This window comes from Bison bison, unplaced genomic scaffold (assembly GCF_000754665.1).
Source record: "Bison bison bison isolate TAMUID 2011002044 unplaced genomic scaffold, Bison_UMD1.0 scf7180017864531, whole genome shotgun sequence".
NCBI lineage: Eukaryota > Metazoa > Chordata > Mammalia > Artiodactyla > Bovidae > Bison > Bison bison.
The window spans coordinates 6985562-7004333 of NW_011495081.1; the positions used below are offsets into that span (position 1 = coordinate 6985562).

General features: G+C 34.4%; 2 protein-coding genes across 2 annotated transcripts in view; one reads left to right on the forward strand and one right to left on the reverse strand.

Annotated features, from left to right (window-relative positions):
* The window catches only part of EIF3M (eukaryotic translation initiation factor 3, subunit M), a 17948-nt gene extending 10105 nt beyond the window's left edge, over window positions 1–7843 (forward strand). The window contains exons 6-11 of the mRNA XM_010831814.1: window positions 388–471; window positions 1414–1513; window positions 2075–2156; window positions 5602–5745; window positions 6918–6978; window positions 7653–7843. Of these exons, the coding sequence (XP_010830116.1) occupies window positions 388–471; window positions 1414–1513; window positions 2075–2156; window positions 5602–5745; window positions 6918–6978; window positions 7653–7773 (592 nt within the window). The 3' untranslated portion in view covers window positions 7774–7843. The remainder of the gene's footprint in view (window positions 1–387; window positions 472–1413; window positions 1514–2074; window positions 2157–5601; window positions 5746–6917; window positions 6979–7652) is intronic.
* Window positions 7844–7935: 92 nt separating this feature from the next.
* The window catches only part of CCDC73 (coiled-coil domain containing 73), a 113330-nt gene continuing 102493 nt past the window's right edge, over window positions 7936–18772 (reverse strand). The window contains exons 15-17 of the mRNA XM_010831815.1: window positions 16212–17714; window positions 13220–13353; window positions 7936–8470 (exon numbers count right to left, since the gene is read on the reverse strand). Of these exons, the coding sequence (XP_010830117.1) occupies window positions 8258–8470; window positions 13220–13353; window positions 16212–17714 (1850 nt within the window). The 3' untranslated portion in view covers window positions 7936–8257. The remainder of the gene's footprint in view (window positions 8471–13219; window positions 13354–16211; window positions 17715–18772) is intronic.

Here is an 18772-nt window from a genome sequence, read left to right on the forward strand (position 1 = left end):
CCAATGCATGAAAGTAAAAAGTGAAAGTGAAGTCACTCAGTCGTGTCTGACTCTTTGCGACCCCATGGACTGCAGCCCACCAGGCTCCTCCATCCATGGGATTCCCCAGGCAAGAGTACTGGAGTGGGGTTCCATTGCCTTCTCCCTATTACTGTATAACATCACCATTTTCCTTTATGGCACGTACTTGTTAATTGTTATTTTTCCTTAGTTGTTTCTCTTTCCTACTAGAAGGAAAGTTCATGACTTTCCATAGAGAAGAACTGTGTCTCTGGGTCACCAGTGTATGTGTATCATCAGCACAATATTGGCACTTAGTAAATATTTTTTAATGAATGAATGGCAGTAATGACACTCTGAAGTTCCTAAAGTTGTATTTCTTTTTAGTGATGCCGCATCAAAAGTTATGGTGGAATTGTTAGGCAGTTACACGGAGGACAATGCTTCCCAGGCTCGAGTTGATGCCCACAGGTAATGTTTACCATGGTGTTCCAGTGATGGCTGTCGTCACTGGGGCAGAGGCAAGCTAGAGTATTTGGTCATATAGTGGAGGTCATGCCTGCATCCACCAGTGATCCAAAACCATTTGATAGCACATGCTTCTTGATGATTCTCATGTAGCTACCAAAATTCAAGATTGGGTATTGAAAGAACCACAGAATGCATGTGAAATAGCCATATAGTGTTTGCTATTTGGGGTATTCCTGCAATTGGGGTTCCCAACCTGAGTAGTAGAACTTGATCTTGGTTTGGTGGGGAAAGGTTTCATTTGTATAAAAATTAACTTATTGCTAACGAGAACTGCTTCAAGCACTTTTAGGTCTATTTAGTAGCGATAAGAGTAGGATCAGTTTTTTAACTCTATGGAATGGAAATTGTGGTAATTTCTTCATAGGGTTATTGCTTCCCAAGAACTTGTATATAATGGATGTTGGTAGAAAGGGTAGTTAGTGGAAAAGATCGTCGTCGACTCAGGTTAGAATGCCTGCATTCAAATACTTGACCACTTAATGAGCCCTTAAAACCAGGCATGTTCTTTTCTGAGCTTGTTTCATCTTTGGTAAAGTGGGCTTGATAATACTGTTAAGTGTCTCAGGGTGCTGTGAGGATGAAATAAGATAATATATGTTAAAGCACTTAATGTCTGACATAAATGGTAAAATATTGCTATTTTATTCTTTATTTTGGTGGTGCTTTCTCTTCAACTATGTTTTTGTCTGAATAATTTGGTTAAAACAGGCATCACTGATCAATTTATTGGCCTGTTTTAACCCCAGTTTTGTAATTTTTTTATGCCATGTATATCAAACTCTTAGATATTTCACTTAATTGAATATATTTTGCAGTCTGCAAAGCTAGTGAAATGTACCTGAATTTCAAGACTCTGAGCTTTGATTTTGTTTTCTAACTAAGGTGTATTGTGCGAGCATTGAAAGATCCAAATGCATTCCTTTTTGACCATCTTCTTACGTTAAAACCAGTCAAGTTTTTGGAAGGCGAGCTTATTCATGATGTAAGTAATTTATCCTTAATGTGAAAAGTGTTTTCTCCTCAATCTAACATACTGAACCCAGAACTCTTTGTATTAATGGACACAACTCAGAGAAATCTAGAAAGAGAACTATTTATTCATTTTTTATCAGGAACAGACTGAAATTTAGGACTAACATTTAGCTTTTCTCCGCTGCTGAACACTCCTGTTCTTCATTTCTTTCCTTCATCTTCTCTATTATGAACTTAGAGAATACAAATTTCTTCATTTATATAGTGTCTGCTAGCCCCCAATTAGGAAAATAAGTCTGATATTTAAAAGCACATGAATGCACTTTTCTAGTATAAATACATTACGGATTATTTTCTTTTAGTACTACGTCATTACTGCCATCTTTTGGGGTAAATCATTTAGAGCTCATTGTATTTACTGATTCTTTCATCTTAAGTGAATTTGATGAAAGCAGATTTACATGGTAATTTGATCAAACAGATTGAAATGTAGAGTCTCCTTGCTGGGAGTCAGTGTCCTAAATAGCTAGAATAAATCTTGATTCTGGTTTTTTTGTCTTTATTTGTATAGCTTTTAACCATTTTTGTGAGTGCTAAATTGGCATCATATGTCAAGTTTTATCAGAATAATAAAGACTTCATTGATTCACTTGGTAAGTTTTGGGGAATATTCTTTGGAGGGGTAGGGAGAGATAGGAATGTATGATTGAGAAAATACAATCATGGCCTTATGTGTAGATTACCCTAACCAGTGGTGTATCTTATTCCTTAGATGCATGGTGATTGAAATTTTTGGTACTTCTTTTAAAAAGCCACAGTCACATAATTGTAGCAGATAGCTTTTTTCCTTCTAATACAGTCTTACACTTGGTTCTCCATCACTGCCCCCAATGAACAAAGTATACTGTATTCCTAAGCAGATCTAAGTGAAGCTGTAGATGAAGTTAGATGTGGAGTTATGGTGATTTTGTGTGACAGTTTGTTGAAGACAGCATAGTAAGTTTAAGCTTTGTGATTTTTATCTTGAAGTTTTCTTTCTAGACCAACAGAGTTCAGTAAATGTTGCTGAATTGAATCTTACTCATCCTCATTGAGCAGACTGCATATATATTCAGTGTTTTCTTTCTGGAGCATGTTTTTAACATGGCTAAAATTAAAAAGAGAAACCTTAGGAAATCTGTAGTTGAACAGGTTTAATTGTTCTAAAACTCCGTTTTTTAGAGAGTGAAGACAAATAAAGCTAAGGTGCTTAGTTTTTCTACTGGACGATGATCAGAACACAAAGGCCAGTTGTAATTTTCCGTATTAAAATTGAATTTAGTCTTCCTGGTTGGTTGAAGTGTAGATAAAGAATACATTTATAATCTACTTTGATTATACTATTAGTCCTCAATTTGGTAATCATTAATTTCTGTCACCTATAACTTTTGTGCAGCCATTGGAATTGGGGAAGATTGAATTATCCTGAACATAATAAGGCGTTTGAAATACACCAAGATAAAGTAGATGCAAGTGTGTTTGTGTGCAGTGCTTTGCCAGGTGCACTAGACCCAGAAAACCACATTCTGTCCCAGTTAATTTGTTTTGTGGCATGAAGCTATGTGATGGAATGTTAATGTCAGCAACCTCTTTATTTACGCACCAAAGAAAAAGGAGTAGTAATTAACACTTTGACACTCCCCCATTGATGTGTAATTGACTGTTTCAAAGGAGCACTGGTTCATAAGCTATTGCATGCATTAAAATTACGTTTTCTATATTGCAGCATTTTAAGACAGGGGTCAGTGACAATGCAGAAATTGCTCAATGATGCACATTTTTTTATTACTGCATTAAGGTTTTGACATATTAGTAATGAATAAATGTTTCCATAAAATTAGATTTTTTTATAACTTTAAAATTGAAATATGACACAGAACACTGTGACTTCCTCGTTGAAGGTAATCTACTTTCATGAAACAAAGCACAGCTTTCCACAAGTCTTTAACTCATACTTTACTGGCTTCATAGTTTGATTTTGAGAACAAGAATCCTAAAGACTTTAAATTTGGTTCTTTGTTTTAAACATCAGTTTGAAGTGTTTTTAAATGCAGATTTCCATGAGTTAGATAGACCATGGTTTTACATAATTCATTTGAGAAATAATCTTCCCTCTGATAAGTTTTTTGATTTATGGTAAGCTTGTAACTGCACAAGGAGTAGCAGTAAAATAAATTTAATTTCATTAGTATTTTAAATTATATCTTAGAAATTTTAGGAATTCCTATCATTTTATCATATTAAAAGAGGCCAATATGTATGTCCATAGAACTGGTAATGTTAAGGAATTTTCTTATATTAACAAATATTGTATACAAATAAACTTTGTATTTGTTCTCTGTGATAGGAAAAACATAATTTCTGTGTAAACCACAAATCAGATTCCCTGTTTGGCCTTTTGTTTGTCACAATCTATGCAGATTAGCAATCATTTATTAGTAATTTGTTTGTAAAAGATGTTTTGGAGAAAAACATCATATTAAATGTTTATTTTTGGGTTTTAAATGTATTAAGATGTTATTACAGCTGAAAGTCGGATTATAAATGTGTAGACGCCACAGGTGGCATCAGTTATTCTCAGAACACTTCGTTTTATTAACGGACAGCTTGGGCCAACAGTAGCACGACTTGTGTCAACTGAATTGCCCTAACATGTCCACATGTAATCTAGTGTTGTCCAGTTGCTACCTTCTTGCTTCAGAAAGTTAATCAGCATCTAATTTGCATTTGTTAATTAGGGTTAATGTGCACTAATTGATTTTTTGATGCTTGTAGGTTTCCATTAAATCTGCTTAGCAATACTTACTTGGGTACCTCATTCATTTGAGTTATGATGATCATGTTTTTGTTGAATCAGTGCCAAATAGAAAGCCTGCATCATAATTACAGCTAATTAACAATTATGTCCTATATTAATGGGCTTCCCTAGTCTTCTGCTAATATTGTTATAAATTTCAAATTTATTTATGGAGTACTTAGAACTTTTTTACCAGTACAAACTTGAGGCTCTTAATTACTAGAGAGTGTCATTCGCTGAGTTTACATAATTTGAAAGTTCAGAGAAAAGGAATGTGTGAGTATTTCTAAATTAACTTTAGAAATGTTTTAAGAAATTAACATGAAATAAAAGTAATCTGTGTGTTATAATTCGGCTTCTGTTTAGAAATAGATAGTTTGGGTATTCAGGATTTGTATATATTTGTATTTCTAGTTGTTTTGTAAATGAACTTGTTTTTTAGGCCTAGTACTGCCACTTTGTACCAATAAGTAAGTCACTTAATCTTACTCCTCAATTTTAATTTTTTTAAAGAGAAAGGATGGGGACTAGGTAGTTTGCTTTTAGGTCTGACAGTTGTTTGTGATCCGAATAATTATAATATTTCATTAGAAATTATAAGGCAAAATTTGAATTATTTGTAGTTTTCTACTTTTGCCTTAAAAAGAACAGGTTATCACTATTACTTTATCTAGTACTAATCATTTTAAACCTGTAAATGTTAAATATATACTTCTGCAGTTTGACTTTTAAGTATTAAATCCCAAGTGGTCTAAAGAGAAATTTAATGTTTTCATAACTGAATGTATGTTAAAATATTTTAAAATTCCATGCTTACCAGTAACACAGAAAACAGTTAAGTATCAATAGATACAGAATCCTGTGTTTAAATGAAGAGCTTATTAGTAAAAATAAGTTTTAAGTAATTTAGTTTAATGAGAATGTTCTTTATGAAATGTATTTTGTATACTTTATCTCCTAAGATATATAAAATAAATACTAAAAATAGAAAATGTGCAAAATGTTTAGGGCCTAAAAATACCATTTTATAGCCTGATCTTAACATTGAATGTGTCACCTGTGGCACTGAAGTAATAAAGAAACGTAGTTATAGAAAAATAATTTTAAATGCTCCATAATATGATTGTAGGGTCAGTTTATGGTTTGCAAATACAAGAAGGTTTGTGAAAATTAACACTGACACAATTTTACAGAAGCGTTGTTACCATGCAGGGCTGTAATTAGTATGGATGCTTATCTGGCTTCACTGCTGTGTTTCTCAGGCCTACTGCATGAACAGAATATGGCAAAAATGAGACTGCTTACTTTTATGGGAATGGCCGTGGAAAATAAAGAAATTTCTTTTGACACAATGCAACAAGAACTTCAGATTGGAGCTGATGATGTTGAAGCATTTGTTATTGATGGTAAGGCAATTGGAACATTTTCTTTTCTAGAATTTCCTTCTATCCTATGAAACATAAGATTTTTAATCCTGAAACTGAGTTTAGTAGTTGAGCAGATTATATTTGTAGTACTGGAAAATTCAGTGGGATTACATTCAGTAAGTTGCGTTGTGGTTTTTTTTGGAGAAGGAAATGGCAACCCACTCTAATATTCTTGCCTGGAGAATTCCGTGGACAGAGGAGCCTGTCAGGCTACAATCCATAGGGTCACAAAGGGTCGGACACGACTGAATGAGCACATTTGGTTTTTGGTGTGTATCTATTCCTTGAAGTCATGTAGAACAAAAGGCCTTTAGGGCGGTGGTATATTGTAGTGGTTAAGAGCCTAGATTTTAGTATTAAACCTGTGTTTGAGACTAGGCCTTCAGCTGTGAAACATGAATGTAGGAGTTAATTTGCGGTTGTTTAGATTAAATAAATTAATGCCTGTAATTAATGCATGTGCCAGCTCAGTAAATGATCTGAAAATACTAACCATTATCACATTTTTGTGATTGGCCTAGGAATAGGACCTCCAATAATTATATTGTGTGCTGTGCTCAGTCACATCCCATTCTTCGCAACCCCGTGGACTGTAGCCCACCAGGCTCCTCTGTCCCATGAAATTTTCCAGGCAAGAAACTGGATTAGGTTGCCATTTCCTTCCCCAGGGGATTTTCCCAACCCAGGGATCAAACCCATGTCTCTTAGGTCTCCTGTGTTGGCTGGGAAGCCTTAATAATTGCCTTATAAAGTGCAATGTAATTAGGATTTTTTAAGATTAATAAAATGCACGGAACTATTGACATTGTTTCATTGGAATGCTCTTAAGTCTCAAACAGTCCTATAATACCTTATTAAGAAACTGTTTCCTGCCTCCTCTGTTTTGTGATTTCAGGATGAACACTAGAATTCTTACTGAAAATCGTTATGTGATATTTAATACAGACAGGTGCAGCAAACCAGAGGACAAATATATGTGGCCTTCCTTTTGGTTGTATCATACTGCTGCGCTTCAAAGAGCCAGTTTGTAAAATAGTGTTGGGAAACTGTAAAGTTTTATTATGGTTTACTTGGTCACAGTTTCATGCTTTAGACTGTTTTCCTTGGGAATTTTTCCATATAATAAGTCATGTAAAACATCCTTTTTCTAGCTGTAAGAACTAAAATGGTCTACTGCAAAATTGATCAAACCCAGAGAAAAGTTGTTGTCAGGTAAGACACTAATACTTTGCAGCATTTTGTAGAACAGTTTATTCTATTTCACTTAAATGTTTATAGAGAACCAAGGTGTATTCTTATCAGTTGACTGTAGTTAAATAGTTCCTATTTATCATAATTTTATTAAAGTTCAGACTGAATGTGATTAGCTTATTTAATGAAAGAGTCCTATTTTCCAGCACATTTCATTTAATGGCTCAGCACTGGCTAGAATACTAATGACTTCTGTGTCTGGTTTATGTAGTTCAGGAAAATAGATGGTTTAGGATTAGTGTGAATAGTGAAAGTCGCTCAGTTGTGTCCAACTCTTTGCGACCCCATGAACTATACAGTCTGTGGAACTCTCCAGGCCAGAATACTGGAGTGGGTAGCTTTTCCCTTCTCCAGGGGATCTTCCCAACCCAGGAATTGAACCCAGGTCTCTGATATTACAGGCAGATTCTTTACCAGCTGAGCCACAAGGGAAGCCTGGTTTAGGATTAGTATGGCAAATAAAGGTTTTTTTGTTTTGTTTTGTTTTAAAAAACCTTATAGTCATTTTTACAACTCTATATTGTCTCCTATATATATTTAACCTTGCTGTTTTAACTAGATACAAGTGTATTGTATTATAAAAGAATACCAAAGGACAAAAGGTTGACTAATAACTTTATTTTTAATTTTTCCAGTCATAGCACACATCGGACATTTGGAAAACAGCAATGGCAGCAACTCTATGACACACTTAATGCCTGGAAACAAAATTTGAACAAAGTGAAAAACAGCCTTTTGAGTCTTTCTGACACCTGAATTTTTATGCTGTATAGTTTTGCTCTTTTTGGAAAATCTAAATCATAGTAAAATATAGGCTAAAATCTGACTACAGTCTGGACATTTATTGTCTCATATTTAAAAGAAATAACCATCTTCAGAGCATACAAAGTAATAAATCACAAAGGGTCACTGTCTATTTTGTATAATACATATGTTGTGTTCTGTAAGGAAGGGGTTTGAGATGCACCAAGAGCTTTGAGTATATGGAGGAAAGACAAATTTAACTAAAGGGAATTAAATGCTAACATTCATTCAGTGCTAATATCAAACCTTGCAATCTTAGCTATCTTAAATGAAGCATTTATTGAGTGAAAACACAACAGTAATATAATTTCATCAAAGAAAAAAGTTGGTAAAGTGAGTACAACTATAAAGCTTTAGATATAAATTGTATTCCAATTGATACCACATCAATATTTCAACTAAATAATTCACTCTGAAAGCATTTATCAACATTATTTTAATCTGTTTTTTCTGCCATCTCTTCTGCTTTTCTTTTTTTAGGTTGGTTGTTATTTTCTAAGCTGAGAAACTTTTCAATTTCATTTATTTGATTTGTTACCAAGTGCTGCCAGTCATCTTCACCAGAAGACACATCTGAATCAGTATTTTTAATCTTGATTGCCTGAAAATGGCTTTGTAGCGGAGTTGATTTCAGAGGCTTTGTTTTCACCTAGGAAATACCAAACTTGTTTTACCACTGAAATTATTACTCATTTTCTAACCAGTCATCAATAAGCATTTAAAGAAAATCCTTCAGCCTTTGCAATTAGGGGTATGTGATAAAAACCCACTGTTGTCTTGGCTATTTTCCAGCTACCACCCTAGTAATTTTGGCACCAAAAAAAAACTATAAACTGTGAATTTGTAGGCTTATGTAGTAGCTCTTCAAGATCTTCAAGTAGCTCTTCAAGATATACTCCAGAGATACCACAAATGTTTTCTTAAAGGTCTTAAGCTTTCTTTGAAAGAAAACATATTTAAAACAATGCAGATTAAAATCTGTTTTGTCTGCTACTCCCCTGCCCTTCCCAAACAAGTCTATGTTTTGTATCTTCTATCAAGGCTGGGGAAATTTTTAAATGCTAACGGAAGTAAACTGCCATATAGAAACTGCCTTTTACCTCAGGTTTCCTCTTAGGCTTCAGAGCACCATTGTTGGAGAAACAGGAAAGCGCAATGAGGTGTTAAGTTGGTGTGTTTCCAAGGCACCACATTGGGTCACACTTCTAATACTGTGTTAAAGAAGTATTTTGAAGGTTTTTTCTGAATATAAAATAATTAACTACAAGTTTAGAAAACAGAAAAGTGTAAAGAAACTAAAAATCACTAGTAATCCACTATCCAGAGAGACCTGTCAACATTTTGGTATTGTTTGCTATTAGTCTTTCTATTTTTATCATCTATATTTTAATGTTGACCATGCTATAGAATTTTATATCAGTTTTTCCTTCTGAATTGTTTCCTATACAATACAGACTTCTCATAAGCAAATGTCAGTGCTGCAAGACACTTCTTATGGATGTGTGATAATTCAACTAGGACCTATTGTTGACATGTTTCCAGTTTATCCCTATCAGAAATAAATTTGAGGGCTTCCCTGGTGGTGCAAATGGTTAAGACTTTGCATTTACACTGCAGGGAGCACGGGTTCAGTTCTTGGTCAGGGAATTCCCCACAAGCTGCAGGGTGTGACAAAATTCAATTTTTGAAAAAAATCTTTTATGGTCTTCTTAGATTCTCAGATAAAATCTTTTCTTGAATGGGAATATATTTTTGAAGTACAGAACAGAATAAGAATTTGATTAAAATTACCCAGTATTCACCACCATTAAACATTTTGATACAAATATCCTAGACTCTTCTCTATATATAGTTTTTAAAAATCTGGATCATTTATATGATTGTCTATGCTGGGTTAAAAACATTTTTAACATTTCCCTCTAGAAAGACCATGGCTCCATCATACTCCATGTTCCGTAATTTAATATATTGTTGGACATTTGAGTTGTTGGAAAATGTTTACTGTTATTAAGCTATAATGAAGGTCATTTGTTCATAAATCTTTGTGAAGATCTTTGAGTACTGCCCTTACATTAAAGTATTTTCCAATCTGTTAAAAGTGGCATATTTTTGTAATGTATTTTCAAAGTGAGATCATACAGTAACAATTTTTTAAACTGCATTTAAATATTTACATTTATCTCAGTTCCCTAAAGGATGTGTCCTTTTGGACTGCTCTGTTTGGTTCCTGCGAATTCTAGTCAACCGCCAGTCTCCTCAGAGTCTTAGCCTCTGATCCTTAGTGATGCTGGGTTCATGTCTGTCTCATTGCCTATGTTTTTGTGAAATAACAGATGAAAACAAAAGTATCAACAAAGGACCACCAGGAGACCTTACGCAATTCATTTAACTTCTGTGGACCTCAGTTTTCTCATCAGATTCTTTTAGTTACAAAATGCTATTCTGTAAAGAGTAGCTGGATAAAATGCACATAAATATGTATTTTTCATAATGTCTGGCTTGTAAGTGTTCAACATACCTTGTGTGGCTCACAGAGCCAAAATGAATTAAAGTCATCCATGCGTGGTAGTGTGTCGGCCTCATGCAATACTGAGAATAGTTAACAGAAGTAGACCAAATCCAAAGCTAGGTTGCTACTAATTTTGGAGTAAAATGATTTGATGATCTGTATGACATAATGGTCCTGTTTTGCCAACAAAATGCTAGAAACATCTTGGTGCTTTGACACCAAGTACAAACTACCCAATTTCCCAAAATCTGTATCTTTTGACTTGATGGAAAAAGGAGGGAGACATTCACACATTACACTTCCCTTTTTCCTACTTAGTGGGAGGGGCAGAAGCAAGGATTGGCCATAGAGAGAAGCAGGATATAATTTTAAAGTTTACACTTAACTTGTCCTATTTAGCTTAACTTAGGTTTTGCAGCCTACAGCAGTAATTCTAGTTATACACATGTTGCCATATATCTTTGCTCCTTCCTTTCCTTCTTAAAAAATCACCTCTTCACCTCTTTCTGCCTGACTCAAAAGATCTGCTCTTTAGCCTAAAATTTTCCCCAGCCTAGTAGCAGTAGTCCTCTTTAAGCCTGTGGTTACATTTTAAAATTCTGAATGAACCTAATACTGAATGTGTAAACAAGTGACTGCTTATTCTGACCCCTCTCTCCCATCCTCATTCCTGTGTGTAATCAAGATTGCAGCAGGCTGCCAACCGAACCCCCTCTAAGAATAAAAAAAAACACATTACTCTGGATCTACAGGAGAAAAGTGAATTAACTCATAATGTAACTACCCAGAATTTTACAAAACTGATGTGGACAGTATACATAAAAATATGTTGAAATCAAGTTAAAGAACTTATATTCCCTTTCTGGCCATAAGTCTTCATAAAATTCACTTTTCGTTTAGAACAAGAGTTGGCAAACTTTTGCTGTAAAAGAGCCAGAGTAAACATTTTTGGCTTTGTGGGCCAAGTGGCCTCCCTCACCACTGTGTCACTAACACAAAAGCAGCCGTAGAACTACAGGTAAAGGCATGGGTGTGGCTGTTCTGATAAGCTTTTATTGTCAAAATCCAGGCAATAGGCTGCATATGGCCCATGAGCTGTCATTCAACAGCCTGTGATGTAGAAAAGGATAAGTAAAAGGTTAGATTGGTCTTGTTTAATCCAGGGATCACAGCCTTTTCAGTAGACTAAGCAAAAGAGCTCACCTGCTTTTAAATTTGTCCCATATTAAATGTTAACTGGTAACCAAGCATCAGCTGGGACAATGATACAGAGCACACTACTTGACACCAAGTGATGATCCCTTTTCTAAACAGACAGTTAGTGTGTGTTCCCCACACCAGTATTTTTAGAAGAGACTTTTCTATTAACAAAAATTGAGAAGAAAAATTGAGAATGTAGCATGTAACAGCCAAGATACCTAGTCTAAGTCCACTGCAAACTGTTCTTAATGCTCTGGAAAATTATTTCACATTTGTGTCACTGCCTCAATATGGTTTTAAAGCTGTTGTGGGAATATTTCTTCAAAATTTTAAATTTTAGAAATTCTTAACTAATTACAGAAAAAGCATTAGGGATGCACTACAAAGAACTTATCTATTGGGTTTTTTTCTTTTTTTTTAAATAAAAATGGGCTTGAAAGGGCGATGTGAAATTTCCATCATACCCTTAAACTGTTTGAAAATAGAACAATTATGTTAGAAGTGTTAAGTATTCAACCCAATCAGAATGGATGTCTACCTTTGATACTCAAGCCTCTTTTTGCTTTTGATTTGATTCTATGACTTACCCAATTAGCTAAAGGTCAGAACTTAGATTTCCCAGTGCCTAGTCTACTGTGCATTAGTCACCACAGTTTAAAGATTGAACATTTGCACATCAAGCTGAAATGATTTGGTTTTGAGCTCAATTATGCAAAGGTGAAAAACGCAGATCCTGATTTTAGTTTAAACTTTCCCAAAGGGACAGTTAGGCTACCTTACTTGAGGTTTCTCAAATTTAAAAATGGAAATAAAATGTACTATTAGAAACTTACTCATAAGGCTGTGTTACTGCTATAATTTTCACTTTGTAACAGTGCTCAAAAAAGTTGTTTAATGTGCATCTTTAACATTTAAAATATACAGTGACTATGCAGTTGCTTTTTTGTCATTTTTCCTAACCTTTTTGGGTTCCTTATAGCAGCTGTATTTGTTTTTTAGACTTTGAACAATACAGCCATTTTTGCACTGAAGTTTTGCACACTTAAGTTTAAAAACTTAGAATTTTCCAAAAAAACCCAACAAAAACCTGTCGATTGTAGTTAGTTGCTTTTCATATGACAAATGGACTCTTGGAGCCATATAACGTCTACAAATACTTTGCTTAATATTTATATCCATACTTGATATCATATACTTATGAATATTTGATCCTTTCACATACTGTGTTTTAATTGAAATAATTTAAAATAGACAAATTTTTTCCTTTGGAATAGTCAATTTCTGAAAATAATATAAATTACCTTTAAGCACTGTTAAAACAACTTAAGACAGCTTTTATTATAATGTAAAATGCTCAAATGAGTCAACTATTTTTTAATAGTTTAAATAAGTAAATGCTCAAATGCCACTATTCCTAAATTTAGGTGACTAAAAAATAGAAGTACATGATACACTACCTCACACTCTCCTTCCCCAAACAGGCTGGATTATATCTATTTGATTTATACACTGTGACTTTTTCCTGCTGTTTTCCATCAACCTTAATTGTGAAAAATGGTGCCATGTTGCCCTCTTGATATTATTTTGGAGATCAGTTAGGTCTTAAACCATCCAGATGCATACAGTTCTACACATATCTGTAGAATTAGCTCACTAAGGTCTGCTCGGCAATATTTTTAATTGACTTACATGTTCTGTGGGAAAAGAAGAATCATAAAAAGTCTTTGCAATTGCATTCCTCTCTTCACTGGGCTCTCCCCTGGGATCTGGATGGATACTTGAGTTATTCAAAGTGTCAGCAACTCTGTTAATGCTGGTAGTATCTGGTTGACAAAGAGGAAATGACAACTGAATTTTATTCTCCAGGGACTCATTTTAGTGACTAAACTTGTTTTTCTCTGATCCCATGCTTTGGTATTTTAAAAGTAACAATTTCTATATTCTTATATTGAATACTGGTTTTCATAGACTTTGCTCTTACATTAGGTACTTCATTTCAGAAAACATTTTATTGCTACTTTCAAAAACCTGCTGATTTCACATTACCACCAGTGACACAGTGTTAGGATCTTCTCAAACAATATAACATACATTAAAATGTTATCCTTATTCCCCTGGTTACTGGACTGCCTATGCATATAAACATTTATATAGTAAACATCTTACTAATACAAAGGGAAAAGTCTGAACCAACTGAAAGATTTCTAAATTATATTTAAAAAGAAATTGACTATAAGAAGGCCAACAAAGGGCTGTCTAGTAGGGGGTCACTGTGTTTTAATAAATAGATAACAATTTAGAGCAACATGTCTTTGAAGGCTAAAAGATATTTAGGAGTATCTTTTATGAGTCTGAGTATTTTACAAGTTGAATTACTATAGAATTTTAGTCATCTCTCCTTGCATCCTATCACTGAGATTTAATTTAGAAGGAAAGACTTGTAAGAAAATGGTAAATGTTAGACCTGTCCATTGACTAACAGCATTAAACTGCTGCATTTGACAGACAAAATTAATGGAATCTGAAGTTAATGCATTTTATTATATTAGGAAAATGAGTTTGTGAAATGAGATTTTACAGTGTTTTTGTGTTTTGTATTTTTCCCTAATTACTTCTCCATTCAAATAAGATATACTTGCTTTGCTTTTAATTCCCACTTCTTTTTAAAATTTTCTCAATTTCCTTTTTAAAAGAAGCCTGTTAAAGTCAGAGGGGCCATGCAAAGCTTTCCTAATAAGCCATATTTCTGTAATGGGTCTAAATGCATATTGTTAAACAGGCAAAGAAGAGAGAAGTTGCTCAGTCATGTCCAACTCTTTGTGACCCTGTGGGCTGTAGCGCATGCTCCTTGGTCCATGGGATTTTCTAGGCATGAATACTGGAGTGGGTTGCCATTTCCTTCTCCAGGGGATCTTCCAGACCCAGGGATCGAACCCAGGTCTCCCTCATTGTAGGCAGATGCTTTACCGTCCAAGCTACCAGGGAAGCCCCAAATATTTCTTTGAGCCCCCCTTTTTTTGGGTGGGGGCAAGAATACTGGAGTGGGTTGCCATTCCCTTCTCCAGGAGATCTTCCTGACCCAGGGATTGAACCCGGGTCTCCCGCATTGTATGCAGATGCTTTACTGTCTGAGCCACCAGGGAAGTCAAGGCAAATTTCCCTAAAAATCTAAGGCTGTCTAACAGCCCCAACAACTTAAACATGTTGAGATTGCTATTAGCAAATAAACATTTTTATTATTATTATACTTCTTAAACAGTGATTATCTTTGTTACATTTATACAATACCTATACATGAGATATACTGCATTTCTATTTTAAAATGTCTTTAATATGAAAATTTTAAAGTACATAAAAGTAGAGAGAACGAACCTTAATGTACTTCTCACCTAGTTTCAGTACCTTCAATATTAAGTCATGTGTATGTCATCCATTTACCTCCCCATCCCTCTTTTTTTATTCTGGAGGATGTTTTTATATCATGTGGTAGTCCTTACTACACTCTAAAGAATAGAACAGTCCCTACAATCTGAAATATTGACTATTTGAATGTATCAATATTGATCTATACCTATTAAGGGATTCAATTTAAACTGTTTCAAACAATATATATCAAGGATATGAAAGGTAATGTTACACCTCACTATTACTTGGGGCTTTCCTGGTGACTCATGGTAAAGAACCTGCTTGCAATGTGGGAGACCCAGGTTTGATCCCTGGGTTGAAAAGATCCCCTGGAGAAGGGAAAGGCTTCCCACTCCAGGGTTCTTGCCTGGAGAATTCCACGAACAGAGAAGCCTGGTGGACTATCATCTATGGGGTCACAAAGAATCAGACACAAATGAACAACTAACACTTTCACTTGGCTTCCCTGGGTGGCTCAGGTGGTAAAGAATCTGCCTGCAATGCAAGGGATCCATCCATGTTCCATCCCTGGGTCAGGAAGATCCCCTGGAGAGGGGAATGGCTACCCACTCCAGTATTCTTGCCTGGAGATGCCATGGACAGAGCAGCCTGGTAGGCTATGCAGTCCATGGGGTCGCAAAGAGTTGGACACAACTGAGTGACTTTCACTTCACTATTACTTGCCAAACAAAAAAAAACAAAGAGCTGGATTTGTGGTGCTAGTGAAGGGACAGACAAAACAGAAAAATTAAGGAAGGAGGGAAAAATTAGAAGAAAGCAAGAGAAACTAAAACAGTTCTGAGAGAAGGAAGCTTGTTTTGTGTGTGTTCTTAGTATAGAAAGAAAAGGAGTAAACATGAATGCAGGCAGAAGCCTTATCAACAACTTTACTGCATTTGCTCTAGAAAGTAAGAAAAAAAAAAGAGACTTGGATTAGGTAGATGGTCCTAATTTAAAATTAATGACACAAATGTGATTGTTTTTGCTAATTTCAGTTCTTTGATAATGAAAAGGATTTTTTTTAAAATTTCCAAAATGCAGTTGACCTCTGTACATGTTATGTTGATAATACTGGTTCAGATTTAAATGAAAAGAAATCTGCTTCCATTTAAGTAAAACCTTTCCTACTTTTATATATATACATACATATACAGAGTCTTTAGGTTTAGGCAAAATAATATATATAGTAATATAAATTTTCATATTAAACAATCTGGAAAATTTTTACCAAGAATAATAAGTAGAAAAGCAATTTTTAAAATAATTATTTTCTTACCTGGTCCAACATCATTCCTGGCCTCATCCACACTAACATTTTTACAAAGTGTCATCGAAACAGTCTTTTTGTTTTCTAACAGACTTACTGGTCTCTCGTTCAGCAACAAAGGAATGCTAGATGTTGAAGTGCTCACTGTTTGACTTTCAATTTGATTTACTTTTGACCAAGAACTAGGGCCTAAAAAATTCACATACACTAGAGTTTTCTCAGTTTTTTTATCTGAAGTTGAAAGATCAAAGGCTGACCTTCCACTTATGTTTACTAAATCTCCAGATGGCTTTATGTGAAATGAACATGATTCTTCCAGCTGTCCTTCACTGTAAATTTTTCCTGAAACAATGTCATTTAATGACTCCGTTTTCTCTGTACTATTTAACAATGTATGCTGTCTTTCATTAGGGAAGTAGTCTTTTTTTTTAACTTCAGTTATCTGATTCTCATCAATCTGACTTTCTTTATTGGAAAACTGCATTTCTGTGGAAGTTTTCACATGACTAGCAGTTTTCGTATCTTTGGCTTGTGAAGCATCTATATTCTCATTGTTAATTTGAAGATGGGAAAGAGTCACATTGTTTTCTAGATACCCCAAACAGTTCTCAAATTGACTGTTTTGCATATCATTTAGATTTTTCCATATAGTTCTTTTCCCAGGGCTTGAGTTGGGTGTCACCAACATAGGCATGATATTAACAATTTTATCTGAATTCTTTAAAAGTACATTCAAATTGTCACTGAAAACAGCAGAAGAAATGGGGTGGTTGATTGCTGTATCACAAGGAATAGCTAGTTGAGGTTGCTCTGAAGGACCTTCACCAACTTGCTGAACATCTGAAGTTTCTTTAAATGGCAATAGGCTACGTTCACTTTTTTTATTTAACAGTTGTGTCTGTCTTATTTTACATTGTTTATCATCTAACATAACATTATTTGAATCCTGTAAACTATATTTCTGAGGCTGGACAAGATTCCTTTTTATATCTACAGAAGAATCCAGATCTGTTTTGATTTGGTGGCTATTTGTAATTACCTTCTCTGTGGTATTTTCTTGAGTCCCTGGAAACAATCTCAACTGTTGTTTGAATGGCTCATCTTCAGAAACATCTTTTTTATGATTTGTATGGCAAGCCATCTCATTTAAAATACTGTTAAATGATGTGCTGTTATTTTCAACCCCCAGATGTGTATTTGCATGGTGAAGATCTAATCCTTCAGTTCTTTCTAGATGGATCTTTTCTGTTTCCAATGATGAATCTGCCACTACAAAGGGAATACTTGGTGATTTAAGTTCTGTACACTCATTATCTTTCTCCAAGTCCACCTTGTTTTTTATTTCTGTAGTAACCACTTTTGTAAAGTTGGTAATATCCAAGGTTTGTCCTTCACTAATTAATTCTTTTTCTATGCCGAGGGTTTTGCCTAGGGATATTTCACTTTGGTTTTCATCCTGTGGCACAACAATATCAATTTTATTCTTGGAGCTTTTTTCAAAAAGCTGTAAGTCTGTTATAAAGAGAACACAGTAAAATTTTGGGTTATATACTAAAGCCTGCTTTTATAACACATATTAACTGTTTTTAAAAAATATATTTAATTTTAAATATTTCACTGGCAAGCTATTATACAAACATAATGACATCAGTTTTACATAAATAGTTCCCTTTAATAAGCATGGTAAAATATTTGGTTCTACTTATATTAAATTTGTATTTCATAACAGAGAAAGTAGTTTTGGTTTAAAAAAGTAAGTTGAGGGCATTACAAACTGGTTATTTCTCTAGTCTGTTACTTCCTTTTGCATATACAGTACAATTCCATACAAACACACAGCTGATTAGATAAAAATTAATTTACACTAATAGTCATATTGTAATTTCTCTTATTACCTAGATCCAGAAGTTGCCAGCTGGTTTCTTTTCTTCACTTTTTTGCTCACTACCTTGTAAATATTTTTAAAATCTGGAATACTTTTGGGCAAAGTGTACAGAATATCTACTTAAGATATTAATTTTATTCATCTGGGTTTTAACCACAGATTTCAAAATTTCAGTATAGTTACAATAATCTGTAGGCCATGAAGGGTCTTTTTAATCCAATCATTCTCTCTACAACATCCCCACCAAGTGGTTGTTCAGCCTAGGTTTGAACACCTTCAGATTACCTTCTTTAAACAACTCTTTTTCAATATGAATGAATTAGTCAATTATTTCAATGGTTACAGAAAGGTAATCTGAACTAAGAAAAGTGCTCTAGAATTTGGTCATCAAAAGGTTACTAGTAGCTCAGAGAACAGTCTCAGCAAAGAAACGAAAGCAGAAACCAGAATGCAAAAAGCCAACGAGTAAGTGATGAGAAAGGAAAGCAAAAATGTGTTTTTTCCCCTGAATACTGACTATTAAAGAACAGCTCAAAAGACATACAAGTCCTTTTGTTAAGACATACAAATGGAAAAGTATTTCTCCAATTATACTACTAGGTCCTCAAAGCGAAGACTGAAATTGATATCCCCCTGAAAGACCAATATAAAAATTAGAAAACATCAATATAACCATTGAAATAAT